Genomic DNA, 16,247 nt, shown 5'->3' on the forward strand with positions numbered 1-16,247 from the left:
TCGTTCAGTAGATGTCTGTTATTGTATTTGCTGAAGAGGAGCATGATTGCGTGCATCCTTATGTCTTGATCTCTCTGTAGGTTCAGCCAAGCAAGGGAAATCTGATATTATATCCCGTTGTTCATTTGCTACCGCCATTGCTGGCAGTGGTACTGGTTGTGTGAGCTGTTTGTGTGTCTTGTGCGACATGTGGGTCCGCTGGTGCGTTGCGTTCTCTGACCTATTTTTATCCTTGTGTTTTCCGTTCACTGTTTGCGTCGCCTGCCTGTATGAGCTATTTGACCGGGACCTCTACCTTGCGATGCTCCGCTGTATCCTGAGCTTAGGACATTCTTTCGCAGTTGCAGGGTGGTTCCCTCCGGAGTTTACACAAATGGGTTCCTTAGTCCTCCATTCCTCATCTTCGTGGTTGGTGCCGCAATTGGCACAGAGTTGTCTGTTGCTGGAGCACGTCGCGATATGTCCATGGCGGTAACATTTATCACACTGTAGCGCTCGTGGCTGGTAGTGATCAACATGCATGCTGACCAGCTGGAAGGTGATTTGCTGCGGAGGGTTGTCGCCAAGACAAGTAATCCTTACAGCTCCGGCGCCTCTTTTGATAAGGCGTGCTGCAAGGACCGGGGTGTCACTTTTGGTGAATTTTAAAATTTGGGCATCATTGAGAGAGATGTCGATATCTTTCAGAACCCTAAAAGGAGAGTTTTGGGGGCGTGGTGCGTTGGCACGTACAGGTATTGTGCATATGCTCGTCAGTTTCAGCAAGCTAATATTTGCAGTTGGATTGACGACCTCAACTGCTATGATGTTCTTTGATGGGTTTAGACGAATTTCTTTTATTCTTCCAGGAAGTTCTGAGGTAAGATACTCGGACAACTTCAAGTGGTTCATCTTCGCTAGTTGCGCATCCCGTTGAATAGGTGCGAAGATGACAGTCGTTCCTTCTACTGAGAGTATCCTTCTGTCATTCCCTAGGGTCGCTTTCCGTGGACGTTTCTTCTTAATCTCGGTGAACCCACCTTCTTCATCGTAAGTGGTATTGAGGGTTCTTGACGGATCGAAGCCTGTCGCTGACCTCTTCCTGTTGCACTTTTGTATGTTATCGTCAATAGTGTTATCGCTTTCCGCGGGATATGAATTACTTATCGTTTCTGTGCTCGACATGTCTTCATCGTTTCCCGATTCCGTACTGTAGAGTGCACAGGCAGACGGGTGCGCGTGGAGTGCACCTTTACCCGATGGCCAGGCAGTATATCGGGAGGTACTGGAAGTTAGTCGCAAAAAAGGTAACTCAAACCTTGTCTAAGTGTTCCTGTGGCTGGAAAGGAGTTAGGAATACGTTAGGCTTAGAAATGAAGACAGTCAAGATTATCAGACTACACTGCGTGATCGTCGTCGTCGCTTTTCTTCTCCTTTTTTTCCTTTTTAACAAAGGATAACAAAAAAGGAGAAGAACCGGCGCATGCTGAATACGCCGATTCTTTTCCTTTTTTGTTATCATGCAACATAGCGGAATGGGCGTTTTTGGTCGTGCGCGTCGTGTAGCTTCTCGCTGTGTTTCGCCTCGATCTGGCGGGCAATTCATGACTAACCGGAGAAATGGGAGCTTATGCGTCCTGAGCCGACTTCTAAGGGAACTGCGCCGGCATCAGCATTGCGTCTGAGGAAAAAAGGGGAAATGAACAAATGAACAGACAGGACAGTATGGGTAGCTATACATGGACACTGCTTTTTTCTGTGAGCATTCTTCGCAGTACTCGGGACAGAGGGTGCAACCACAAACCAGAGATTACGGGCAACGATGTCGCAAGCAGTACCATCGTTCTCGCTTTAACCTAAGGTAGAGCAGGCCCTACCAAGATGATTGATAATAAAGAGTGATGTTCCGCATTGGTGTTGCTTTATTGCGTTAAGGGGCGAAAAAAGAACTCCTCTAAAAATCCCGAAATCTAGGGATTTCTGCGAATAAATTTCCGCATTTCGGGACACAAGATGACCGTAATTTCGGGATGCCCCGATTAACCACCCTAGTCAAGAACTCGGAGCTGAACTCAATCTGTGAGGACGAAGAGCATGCAGTGATTTAAGCAAAGTAATCTAGAGCAGTTAGACAGATCCTCAATGGACGCTGTATGGACGCTTGATGCCGACGTTTGCGGGAAACGAGTTATGGGTGCGTGCGCTACAACTCTGTGGTCAACAGCGCCCACCGATTCTCATTAATTAGTAAAATTAACTGTGCGTAATGCAAATGAGTACACGCGCCACTGATCTAGAACAAGAAAAAAAGCCTTGTATTTCATAGAATCCCGCTCCGTCTCTCGTGACGCACCCAAAATACAATTTGTAAAGATAATCTTAGTATTATTGTACTGTCAGGGTGTTGTAAGTACCACGGTGTCTTATATGAATTCTCGAGGCTGCTAGTCGCGAAACGGGAGGAACAACCACTCAAGTATAGGCACACCACAACCTAGTCAAAAAGTTATGCTGCCGATGTGTTTGGCGAACCGGTGTACATAACTGTTCACACTTAACATTAACACGACCTCCGTACAATCGGTCGCCCCACTACAAAGTGCGCAAGGGTTCGCCACAATGCGAGTAGTAAACATGTAAGTCAAAAGCTGACCTTCATGAGAGAACTGATGTTCTGAGGCTGGAACAACATAGAAAGGGCAACTACGTACAAAGCCTCAAATTGCCTAAGAAATTAACGACTGAAGAAGAAAGTCACGAAAGATTAGCCAGCTATAGGACTCGAACCCACGTTTTCTGGATTGCCGGTCCAGGACTCTACCAATGAGGCTCGTGCACATGACGTGGTCACGCGCAGACTTTGAGCGCCTTTGAGCCACGTGACTCGGGAAAACATGTGATGCGTCACATGCGTCCTACTGCGGGCCGAATGAGGTAACAGTGTTAGGTATCGCCGCATAGCTCCCTCTGTGTTCACTTAAACAAACTATTATGTAACCGCCACCTATTGTACATTTTTGTAAAAATAAAGATAGATATCCGACATGGCGCAGCCGACTGCCACGTAACTGTGCAGTGCGAAAACCACCCGGTTTTCCAAGCAATCCCGACATCATCGCCGCAACGAAAACGCCACCACAAGAAGTTTGATGTGTATTGCAACGTGACCAGAACGTTTCTCTCGCTCGTTCGCCCGCCCGCAACGCTCACCACTTGACAGCAACGTATATACCTTCTTTGTCACGATTCATCGCAAGAGACTCTCATTCGTGAGCCCATATTTCTGCCATGGAACCCGCCATCAGGGACATTAGCATACTGCAAGCACTGTCGAAGTCAGCGCTCCAAGAACAGCTAAAACAACGTAAACTCCAGACATCAGGGAACAAAAGTACTCTCATTTCCCGCCTTTTGGCCGCCATAGAGCAATCCGATCAAGCGTCGCCCGCGGAGGACGAGTCCATTTCTGCGCGCCGAGGAGGGAACGAGAAAACTGACACCATGACTCACGCGCCGCAGCTAGCGACTCTTGAGGGGCTTACTGCCGTTGTTTCTCAGCTGGCTATCACCGTACAACAACTCGCCGAGGTGCGATGCAAACCAATACAAGTCACCTCAACTCCTGACACCGCTGCAGCCCTGCCCCAGTTTTCTGGGGAAAAACTTGACGACCCGGAAACATGGACCAACGAGGTCGAGCGCGTCGCAGCACAAGCAAATTGGTCGCCGAACCTTACACTTTTGAACGCAGTTTCAAGACTCTCTGGGCTTGCTGCTAATTGGCAAAAAACGTGCGGAAAACAACACAGCGACTGGGCGGTGTGGAAATCTGCTTTCCTTTCAACGTTTCAAGCGCCGCCTTTCAATGAAGGATTTTATCGACATTCAGGCGAAGAGGACACTCAGACGCAATGAGACAATTGTACAATACATTTTTGAGAAGGACGCATTACTAGAAATGTCGCCACACCTGCTCACAGCTGAGGAACGCATATCCATGATAATTGGAGACATTAAGGACAACGTGTGGGCAATCCCCCTTGCGTCCCACACGTATTCATCTGTCACACAACTCGTTGACCGAGCAGCTTCACTGGACTCAATTCGGCAAGTTGATCAACAAGAAAGCAAGCCAGAGATTACACGCAATCAAAATCGTCCGCAACCATCACGTTCCAGCCAAACGACGCACGCACCGTATCTACAGAAGTATAATCCTACTTTTGGCGATCGCCCTGAAGATCTTTCTTGTTGGAGATGCAGCGAAAGAGGACACATTTCCTACCAGTGCCATCTTCCAGCTCCGCAGCCAGGCACTGCAATAGTCGCAACGCCAGACATACAAAGAGAATCTCTACGACAGCCGCCACGGCGTTACAACAAAGACAGAGACGACACACACGACATCAACAGCAGCAATCAGCAGTCCAAGACACCACCGCAGTCAAAGACGGCTTTTCAGCGTCAGCCACACCGCGAATCAAAAGAGACTTCGAAACAACCAAACTCCAACGTAGTGAACTGTGTTTTCGCAGACTGTGCTCATATGCCGATTGTGAACGCCATCATCAACGGCTCAACGACTATCGATGCTCTCTGTGACCCTGGATCACAAGTGACACTGATTCGTGAATGCATGGCCCCATCAGAAACCCCTATACATGAGTGGCAGTATGGGCCATTGGAAACAGCCGGAGGCAACACTACGCCATCGGGATGGATAACGCTCCGCATCCAGGTCGGAAACATTGACTACGTCATGCCACGTGTCGGACTGTGTAAAAAACTACCTGTCGCGCTTATTCTAGGAAACGACTGGAAGTCGTTTGTTCACGCCCGCTACATCTTTGAACCAGACGGCAGTTTGTGTATATCCACGCCATCGTCGATACAGGAATACCAGTGTATCAAGCCCGCCTCGCTTAGCATAAACTGTGTCTTCCAACCGGAGAATTTCAGTCGAACACATGACGTCAGCGACAATCCACCCTACAGCATTTCGTCTTGTGCTCCTAGCAAAGCCAATGCAATTTTATCGTCTCAGGATTGTTCACTTCAACCGACTTCACACATCAAGCAAACTACATATATGGACATGTCTGTTCGTAACAAAGTTTCCATTTCAAAGTCTCTGTCAAGTGAACAAGAGGAGCAAGTAGGTTCGCTAGTCGACGAATTTGCGGACATTTTCTCACTAACGACAAACGTAGGCTACTGTCCATATGTCGAGCTGGACATCAACCTCTCCCGCGATCGACCAGTTCGATGCCAACCGTACCGCCTATCACAACCTGACCGCCAATTGTCCTCTGACCAAGTCAACACCAGGAGACAGCAAGGCATCTGTCGTCCTTCGACATCTGCTTATGCATCACCAGCCTTCATCGTAGAACAACCATTTCACGAAACCACTCCTAGTTGTTGACTACTCCCGCACCATAAATCCAATCACTATTGCTGACCCACAGCACGTGGACTGCATGAATGACGTACTCTCAACAATCGCTGGATGCCGCTTTATGTCTAATATGGACATCAAAAGCGCCTTCTTCACTATCAAAGTCAAAGAAGAACATGTGCACAAAACCGCCTTCGTCACACAGGACCATCATGATGAATTCTTACGAATGCCTTTTGGATTAAAGAACGGTCCACCAACTATGACAAGAGCTGTAAAAATGGCTTATGCACACCTCCGCAAGTTAGGAGTTGTAACCTATGTAGACAACATCGCCTGTGCGCACGACAGTTTCGAACAGCACATCCACTGCCTCCGTGAGATTTTCCTCGCTACTCGTACCATGGGTTTCACCCTCTCACCAGGCAAATGTATATTTGCATCGTCAACCATAAACCTGCTAGGAAGGGTCATCACGCCCGAGGGCATTCTTCCAGATTCAGAGCGTGCCGCAGCGGTCAGTCGTTACTCAACACTGACATCTCTTCCTGAACTACGAAGTTTTCTGGGATTCGCCAACACATTCCGAAAGCACATCGAGCACTTCGCAGCAATCGCCAAGCCGCTCACCTAGCTTCTCAAAACGAAAGGCCGCAAAACAAACGAAAGCGATGACTTGACTACACAGCCTCAGATCGTCCTGGACGCAAAACAACAAAGTGCCTTCGACACACTCAAGGCAATGATCACATCGCCGCCGTTGCTTGCATTCTTCAAGCACGGATGCCCAACTTTTGTCAAGACAGACGCTTCACACAAAGGACTCGGAGCTTGCTTGTCCCAAACCCAGGGAAACACAAGACGCGTCATCGAGTACGCGAGGAGATCACTCAAGGACCCGGAACAGAGGTACCACATAAACGAGCTCGAGTGTACAGCAGTTCACTGGGCCGTCACGGACAAGTTTCGTTTGTATCTACACGGACACAAGTTCACACTCATCACTGACAACTTCACGATCGCTTACGTTGTCAACAAAGCAAAAATCAACCGCAAGTTTGCCCACTACACCGTAGACCTTGCAGCGTTTGAGCTCACTGCCGTACACAGAGCAGGAAAGGAAAACGTCATTGCAGATCACCTGTCCCGCTACCCGCAACCACAGACAGCCTGCCTTGCAGTGATTGTCTCTCAAGACTCAGAACTCATCCGCGCTCAGCAGGCAGACGAATACTGTCGCCAGATTTTTGAAAAGCTGAGCAAACAGCCTGACACTCACCATTTGAGACAAGTGCACGATTCTTTCAACGTCTCTGAATCAGTACTGCTTCACGCCACAAACCTCGAAGGGCACAAGAAAGAGCAAGTTGTAGTTCCATTTGCATTACGCTCAACAGTCCTACGACTTTGCCACGACGACGCTGGCCACCTCAGCGACGCAAAAACGCTCGAAAGAGTGCGTTCCAAGTACTGATGGTCCAGTGTAAGACAAGATGTTCGTGCGTACACCCGTGGGTGCGATCTGTGCCAACGCACAAACCGCCGAACGACACTCGCTAGCGGTAAACTTGGAGTTCTTCCAATTCCGCGCACACCGTGGGAATGTGTGTCCGGTGATCACATCGTTTCCTTGCCGAAGACTGACGCCGGGAATACCCACCTTTTTGTGCAAATTGATCACGCTACGAGATATTTGCTCGCACGAGCCACGTGCTCTCCTTCTTCAGCATCCGTAATCGACATAATCGAGGAGGACATCATACTACGTTTCGGACCTCCATGTGTCTACATATCAGACAATGGACCTGCTTTTGTTTCACGCTCAGCTGAGCAGTTCTTCAATAAGTACGGCATTCAGCACCGTTTATCACCACCATATACGCCACAAGCCAATGGACTAGTGGAAAGGGCCAATGCCACACTCGTAACAATGCTCAAGAAACTGTCCTACTCCAACCCAAAGGCATGGGACGAAGCTCTCCCTCACGCGCTCTTAGCCATCAACACTGCAGTTCAGAGCTCTACTGGCCTTTCTCCCTTTTACTTACTTCACGGCTACCAACCGCGACTTCCACAAGAGCTTTCTTTTGGAACTCTGACTTCAGATTAAACACGTGAAAACCAACTCGACCTGTTGCAAGTTGCCCGTGCAACCGCATCAGTCAATTTGGAGAAAGCACACAACGCAAGCAAAGCAAGCTTCGACGCACGCCGTGTTGACAGAAAGTTCAGTGCCGGCGACCTTGCCATCTATGATTGGCCTCAAGCTTCCGATCACAAGTTGACACCAATCTTTAAAGGCCCATATAAGGTACTGAGATCTATTGGGACTGTTTGCTACGAAATATCGAAGCCAACTGCAAACCAGGCCAATCCCACTACTAAGGTCGTCCACGTACAATCTTTAAAGCCCTTCCACGACCAACCACAAATGAACATTTCACCCGACCTTTTTCCAGAAGTGAACTGACCGAAATCATCGCTGGTCAAGTCTTGTGTGTGCGTGTATATGCCTGTTTTGTTACAAAAAAAAAAAAAAAACTTGACAAGCTCGATTGTCTTTTGGGGGGCATGTGTTAGGTATCGCCGCATAGCTCCCTCTGTGTTCACTTAAACAAACTATTATGTAACCGCCACCTATTGTACATTTTTGTAAAAATAAAGATAGATATCCAACAACAGCATGTGTTTTTCCAATTGCACGCATACCGCAACAACTCACGACATGCCCTCCTACTGTAACTCGGGTGCGGCAATATGCTTTCCCGAGTCACATGACTAAACGTGACGTCACTGCACAAGCCTCACTGAGCTAAGCTAACACACCTCATCAGCGACTACCAGGGGTGCGTCATCTGAAGGGGCAAACCAGGCACTCTCTCTCACTCATCCTCCTTTCACTCTTACATTTTTGCTCACTCGTACACACATTCATACGACGGTATCGACGCGAGCGGCAACTGTTGAGCAAGCGAGAACTAATGTTCTGAGGCTGGAACAACATAAAAAGGACAAATACATACAAAGCCTCAAATTGCCGAAGAAATTAATTATGAAGGTATTTGTTCTTTCTATGTTGTTCCAACCTCAGAACATCAGTTCTCTCTTGTTCAACAGTTGCCGCTTGCGTCGATTCCTTCGTATGAATGTGCGTATGAGTGAGCAAAAATGTAAGAGTGAAAGGAGGATGAGTGAGAGAGAGTGCCTGGTTTGTCCCTTCACATGACGCACCCTTGGAAGTCGCAGAGGAGGTGTGTTAGCTTAGCTCAATTGGTAGAGCCCTGGACCGGCGATCCAGAATATGTGGATTCGAGTCCTTCAGCTGGCTAACCTTTTCAGTGACTGTTCTTTCATCGTTAATTGACCTTCATGTTTGCAACTCGCAATGTAGGGAACCCTTGCGTACTTTCTAATGGGGCCACCGATTGTACGGAGGTCGTATTACTGCACAGTTCTGTACGCATATAGGAGGCTTGCACGTGACGTCACTAGCAGACGACTGAGCATCCGGCGCCATATTGTTGTTCCACGTGTGCCTTGTGTTACGTGCGCTGCCGGACTCTACGTACAGCGTGTGCCTGTGAACGCGGCCCGTGTTTACACAGGCATACTTTATGGCGCCCCCGAAGGTTATTCAGCCTCGTGCATATTCTTCGACACTCACGGGAGATGATTTGCGGCGGTCCAGTATAAAGTGAACGTTTGATTACGTTTGTTTGTTACGTACGTTTGTTAAAACGTTTGTTTTAAAGTGAACGGAGTCGATCCCTTCATGCTCGAAGAAAGAGAGTGTCAAAGGAGTTCCGACGTCTGGCCTGATATTACTGACATGGACATTCATGATTATTTGGTGAGCAAGACTAGCTACCTTACTCGGAAGCAACTGAAGGCACACAAATCCCTCGATGCTTATAATTACGTAACGAGTGGATGGGTCAAAGAACCGCTGGTGAAGCATGTGCAGAACGGTGTTGTGATCATGGCGAAGGTGAGTTCTGCCCAATGGTTTATTGTTTAACTTGCTAATTTATGTTCAGTGTGCATATTTACTTATGCTTTCCTGTCCATTAATTCGACCCGAGTAAGTAAACGTCATGTGAAATGCAACCTTGCAATTTTCATGTTTCAGGTGAACCACTCACAAACACTCTCATCACCACCTTTGACGGCGTGGGTGTATTCAAGGAAGGATGGTGAACTCGTCTTTGGCCATTGTACCTGCATTGCAGGAAGGGGAGAAGTGTGTTCCCGTACTGCAGGCATCCTGTTTTACATTGAAATCGGGATAAACATGCTGAAGAACACATCGTGCACGGATGGGAGCAACACTTGGCTGCCTGCACATACACGGAAGACTGTGCCAGCACCAATTGCGGAGATGGATTACTCCTCTCCGCAGAGCCGAAAACGCAAGCTGGATGAGTCATTGCCAGATCCGGACAAGGTCCGACAAGGAGAACAAGCTCCGAAGCCAACAGAAGAAGAATGGAATACGCTCTTTAACAAACTAATTAGTGCAGGACTACGACCTGCGTGTGCCGGTACACTTCCCCGCTACAGTGACCTTTATGTGCCGTCACTAGTCAGAAGCAATGCTGCAGTGTTGCCTGAATTACATGACCCTCAAGCCATAAACATGATTTGGGACACCCTGTTAAAAAAGTGCAGTGACTTGGCAGATAGGCTACACATTGACGATGCAGCAGTGGCAGCTGTTGAAAAGGTCACGAGAAAGCAAGTTCATGCATCACAGTGGTACATGTACCGCATAGGGAGAGTGACCGCTTCAAACTTGAAATCCATTTGCCGCACAAGTACCACAAATCCATCTCGTAGCCTTATTCGGAAAATATGCTACCCCAAGGAGTCACAGTTCCTGAAGAAGCCCGGTATGGCAGAAAGAACGAGGCAAATGCACTGATTAGATACAAAGCAGTTGCATCTGAGGTACATGCCAATGTGAGATTTAAGGAGACAGGGCTCTTACTTTCGAAGTGCCACCCATTTTTTGGAGCAACAGCAGATTTGGTTGTCGAATGCGACCGCTGTGAGCTTGGCACAGTTGAGGTCAAGTGCCCCTACACCGTGACAGATTCTACCCTACGTGACTTGCTTACTAGGACACCGCCAAGTGTGTATGAACATGACGGTGAACTGCTACTTGTGCCTGACCATGCGTATTGCTTTCAGGTGCAGGGTCAGATCTTTGTGCATGGAGGTAAATATGGGTGCTCTGTCCTTTGGAATGCTAGGGAGATCAGTATTCAGCGAATGCTGCCTGTTGCTACATTCATCTCCCAGGCGTTGGAGAAAGCTAAAACTGTAGAGGACGGTGGTCTTCCTCTACATGAGCCCCGACCGGCGATGATGGTATGCCACGGAGAGGCGGTGACGGTGGCCGATCTCCATGGCCGCGCCGGTGGAACTATGGTAGCTAGAAAGGGTGGTACTTCGACCGCGCCGCTTCTCCCGTACATCGGAGCACGCCGCCGCTGGAAGACGGCGCCAGCGGGCGCTGGGAGTCTGAGGTATGCTATATTCGCCGCGTTCGCGCGTACGTTTTGCTTGCGTCCCCGGCCCGCTCGTTTATTTCTTTGCCTTTTTAGCGTTTTGTGTCTCTCAGCAAGTGACCACTTGGTTCTCTCAGCGCACAGGGATGACACCTGAATGCCTGGACAACGTAAGCAGCATGTCAAACACTGTTTTGTGCCCGGCTGCAACACTGGATACCGTTACGCAACTGGAAAGTTCGCGCTCTTCGCCGTTCCGCAGGACCCAGAAAGGTTTCAACAATGGAATCAGCGTACACCAAGTGCAGCCATGCCTCTCCAAACGCATTCGGCCGTTTGCGAAATACACTACGACGACTGCGCTTTTACGCCAACGCACCCGTCGTGAACGTCAAGATCGAGCCGATGAAGCGTGACCAGCCTACCCTGAAAGATGGTGCGGTACGTACAATACTCCCGGACCCAAAAATTCCCGGACAAATTCCAAGAAGCTGCCCGCTCAGCGCAACAGGAGGAACCGCAACGTGGAGTCGCCAGTGCCTTGCAAAAGAAGGAATACATCTGACCCTGACATGGGTGATGAAGCTGTAGACGCCGGGAATACGTCGGCACAGAAGGACCCTTCCCTTCTTCCCTGCTTCCTTTGAAGCAGCTTTCACTAGATTTTTCAGCATGTACAAATTACATCCTGACAGGCTCCATGGGTTGACCACCAGTGCTCGAGCCTCAACACACAAACTTGGTTGTGATCTCCACAGAAATGAACTAACAGGTGCTGAGTGCAAATTGTATTTGATCACAAAGCTCTTTTTTTACGTAAAAGGCGTAAACCTCGACAGATACCAGAGAAGAGTACGCAGGAATATGCCCAAACAGTCTCGACTAAACTAATATAGCACCCAGGAAGACCAGGCCAAGCGCTTTGTTTATTTATTTATTATTTATTTAAACAAGCTATATGTATTATTTATTTAATATTTATTTTATTTTCGTTGCGGTAGCTGCTATGCTAGTCGGCAATACTTCAGGGCAGGGCTGTATGATCGTCCTAGCCATAAATAGTCAAATGTATCCTGTTTGTGCAGTAAAGTGCCGTTATTGCTGAGGAAAGGGCGGATAACTAAAAGGTATAATATGTAATTGGAGCAGCCGCGGCAGCTTTTCGCGCTCGCTAGAATCTGTCGGCTGTTATCGTACGAATTGCGTTTTGTTGTTATTGTTTTTTCATGTGAAAGCCCCGCAATCGTTCAGGAATACACGTAGCCCCTGTTCGTAGTATCTCGGCTAAAAATAAACTCGCAAGAAAATGCTTCCGAACGCGATTATTGGCGAAACTCATCGAAATGTGAACCGCCGACTGGGAAAACAACGCATACCTCCGGCTCGGAGCGCCCTCTGCGCCTTTCTTCCAGCGGGAGCGTGCGCTTCTCTCGCCGGTCGGGGTACCACCCTTTCTAGCTACCATAGTGGAACTGAAGGCGGGGCCAGGCCCCCACAGCTCCCCCTCTTCGCGGCTCTAAAAAAATGTTTGCATGTCATAAACACGTGGTATTACTCCGTCAGGCATCATAGTTGATATCCATTGGCCGAAGGACATTGCGCGCTCCGCTATTGGTTGGCAAAGTTTCAAAAGAGCATTCTTTCGCGGGCTGCTTGTCTGGCGGGCAGTTACGAGAAGAGAAGGGAGAGAAGTGGCAGCGGTGTCTCGCGTCTCGACGATGTCAGTTGACACCACGGTATGATGGCATTGTTCAAAGAGAAGTCCCAGATTTGTTCGTGTGTGAAAGTGACTCAGCGCGTGTTGTGATGTTTCCCGACACAAGTATGCTACGTACGAACAGTCTCTCGAGTTCAGAACTGGAATGCAGTGGTGAGCTCACGCCTGAGGAACACTTGTGAGCGCCGTCGCATTTTCAAATGCAGTCACAACGGAGACAGGATTCGGTGTCCGTGCGACAAGCATTGCCCGCTTCGTTGAAACCTTCGTACTGCAACCAACGAAAGGAGATTGCCAACCGTGAAATCGCGTGCACTCGTGTGAGCCTCGCTCACTTCTGGGAGTAGAGTGTGTGTGTGTTTTTCGAGTTCGAACTTGGTCAACGAACGCAACGATTTGGACTCTGTAGGCACGGTGAATATTTGTGTCAGACTATTGAATCAGTACGATGTTTCAAATAAATGTGTATTTTGTCAAAAATTTGCCTTTGTTCTGGAATACGGAATAACAAGCGTCGGACATGAAAACCAGTAAAAGTCAAAGCCAATGGTAGCCAGTACTGGCCAGTACCGGGCCGAAAGGCGAGCCAAACTGAGAGACTCCTGATTGGCCGAAAGGTAGGCATCATAGTTCATTTTCATTGGTTGCATGTCCAGTGTTGCCTGAATTATCTCAAACTATGGGCTCTATGGGGAGCTGTGGGAGCCTGGCGGGGCCCCATAACAAGCGACACGCTACAAGCGACAAAATCGACGTGTGCGCCCCCTGTCCAGCGGCAAAAGAGCTCTGTCGCGGCTTCAAAATTTTGCATCTACTGGAAGTAGTATTTGTCGCGTGTCGCCAGAAACTGTTGCCCGTCGTTTGCTGAAATCCGCCAGATCTGACGGCAGATGGAAAGGGCGTGGGTGGAGGGGAGGAAGACCGCGAGGAGGAGCTATTTACGCGGGAGGACTGAAATCGAAAGTAGATCGTCGTAAAACATGTCTGCTGCGCCGCAAGAGAGCCAGCCTGCAGGCGAATCTTTGGACGAAAGGGAGTTCTTGACCAACCTCGTCGAACGTAGGGAGCCTGTATGGAACAAGGCCCATCGTGAGTATAAAAACAGGAACATTAACCGTGCACTGTGGACCGAAATTGCGGACGCCATGCAGGCAGAAGGTGAGTGAAGATGATCTGCGAGTTACTTACAAGTGTATGTATTGCTCGTGCACGAAACGGTACAACTTGAACACTACTTGTATATCCATGTACGACCTTTTTACCTTCACTGTATCTTCTTTGATTTCTTGATTTCTTTGCATGTGCAAAAAAGAAAGTAAATGCCGACAGATGTGGAAAGCAATTGTCGACCAATTCAGAAGATGCCTTAAAGAGGCGAACAGACAGAAAAGTGGTGCTGGTGAGGCTGATATCGCATCATCATTGGCAGCCATCAAGTGGAAATACTTTCAACTGATGATGTTTGTGAAGCCCAGCGTTGAGCACAATGTGTAGGTAGCACCCAGCTTTGCTGCAAATTGTAGATAGACACAGGGATTTTTCATTAAAACCTTGTTGCAAATTGATGAGACATTGAAATTTCTCGAGGCCTCAGTTAACAAATTCATTTGAAACTTTTGTGAGACTCAAACGGATGAGATTTTGCAGGTTCAATAACAACGGTTTGAAAATCCCTGTCTGTACCTCACGTTACATTCCAGATGTGACATGATCCCAGATGTTTTGGTTCATTTGCATGAATTTCATGTTGTGGACTTCCTGTAGGGGACACTGCAACATGGCCCAAAGGAAAACAGTGCCACAGTCTGCACCTGCAGTTTCTGTTGCCAGTACTCAGGTTGCTGAGCAAGAAGACCCGGGCGACCTCAGCGCAGTATCTGTCACTGACACTGCAAACGACGAGACTACTGAAAGCAACCACGTCGCCAGTGAACCAAGTACCTCACGGGGCACGACGAGTACCAACCCAAGGAAAAAGAAATGGGGATTGTTTGACGAAACTGTGAAGATTTTGAGTACCAGCCTAGCAGATACTGAGAAACGCCTGGCAGAACTTGTGGCTTGGAAACCAAGTCCGATGGCTGAACACATAGCGCAACGGCTTGAAAATGTACCTAGCTGTAAAAGGAGCGTGTGTGAAATTAGGCTAATGCAGGTGCTACAGACCTACACGGAGGGCAAAGACTGTGATATTGTGGTGTATGACAATGTGAACTCCACTCTCCCATGAAGGTATGCCAAGCGTTCATAAGGTCAAGTGTTCTGTGCATTTTAAGCCCAAGCAAACGAAGTAATGAGGCAACTGCTGAACCTTTCTATATTGCTTATCTTTGCTGTCATCATAAACAAGTGCTATTATAAATGTGCATATTTGAGAGCTCTTTTATACATACATATTTCACACAAACAGTGTGCTGCACTTAACAGTGCCCCCAATTTCTTTTTTCAAAGTTTTCCAAGGTCAATTTAGATAGAAAAATTAATGAGGTATAATTTGTTTAGTAGGTGCTGCTTGTGACTGCACCTCATTAATTGGGTTAATTTTCTTAACTGAGGTGGAAATAATTTTTAACGAGGAAGGGCAGTGCAGGACACCGTATGTATACACAGACAAATCAATCGCAGAAACTATCTTGTGAACAACACTGTTAACATAAATGCTAATACATTCAAAGGGGAATGCGAGATACAAGAGAAGTACGTACAGTAAACAGGGTGCCTACCAACCTGGAAAACAGGGAATTGTCAGGGGAATTTCAAACTGCCCTGGCAAATGTCAAAAGTCAGGGAAAGTTATAAAGCTGTTGGGGTAGCCTCGTCTTGTTTATGCATGCTAGAAGTTATGTGGGTCCAAGAGGTCCCACTGCCAGGGAACCTGGCCTGCGTCGGTGCAGAAGTACTGTGTCAGCCGAAACCTAACTTCAGCTGCATCACGACAAAAGTTCCTTGCAAAGGATGTAATATGAACTGCTGTCAGTGCACCTGGTGGGTTGTACTGGCTGTCCACCCTCCACTGGCCTTCACTTGTGTTACCTGCTTCGTCAGTTGTATCCGCAAAACCTGTAGATTAGAAAGAAGGGACTGTCCGTAATATGTCAGTTGTCCCATAGCAACATATGTAGGGCCTGACTATTTTAGGTTACATTTTTTGCCAAAATGGGACGTATTCGGGTGATATTTGTTGTAATTTGTTGAACAGTAACATCAGAGATTTCTCCTCCTCCGTCGTTTTTGCTGTTTTATTTTGATGTTTTCATTGACTTCCACATATTGACTTCATTGATGGCACACAAGCAACTTTACAGAGTAGGTTTTCGAATTGGTTTTCAGGTCAATTCTGATTAAACCCAGATTTTGCAAATTTCGTTTGGGGGGTAAATATTGGGCGCATTAGTGTAAAACCCAAAAAAGTCAGGCCCTGAACATATGTCACATTAATGCAAAGCTTATTTCCCTTCGCCCCTGAGTGAAGCTGGCACTACCTGAAGGACAGTAAGCAGCAGCATCAGCTGGGTCCTCCTCAGTTAAAAGATAATTATGCAGCACGACAGCAGCTTGTACTATGCTGCTGACGTTATCAGGGAGCAATCAAATGGGTCGCCTGAATACTCTCCAACGAGCAGCCAGAATTCCGAATGCATTT

At 47.9% G+C, this 16,247-nt stretch overlaps 1 protein-coding gene across 1 annotated transcript; it reads right to left on the reverse strand.

Annotated features, from left to right (window-relative positions):
* Positions 1-291: 291 nt before the first annotated feature.
* On the reverse strand, positions 292-1,164 carry LOC135392426 (uncharacterized). The gene has a single exon (XM_064623140.1). It carries the CDS (start codon positions 1,162-1,164, stop codon positions 292-294), a length of 873 nt encoding a protein of 290 aa, XP_064479210.1.
* Between the last annotated feature and the right edge of the window lie 15,083 nt (positions 1,165-16,247).

This window comes from Ornithodoros turicata, chromosome 4, assembly GCF_037126465.1.
Source record: "Ornithodoros turicata isolate Travis chromosome 4, ASM3712646v1, whole genome shotgun sequence".
NCBI lineage: Eukaryota > Metazoa > Arthropoda > Arachnida > Ixodida > Argasidae > Ornithodoros > Ornithodoros turicata.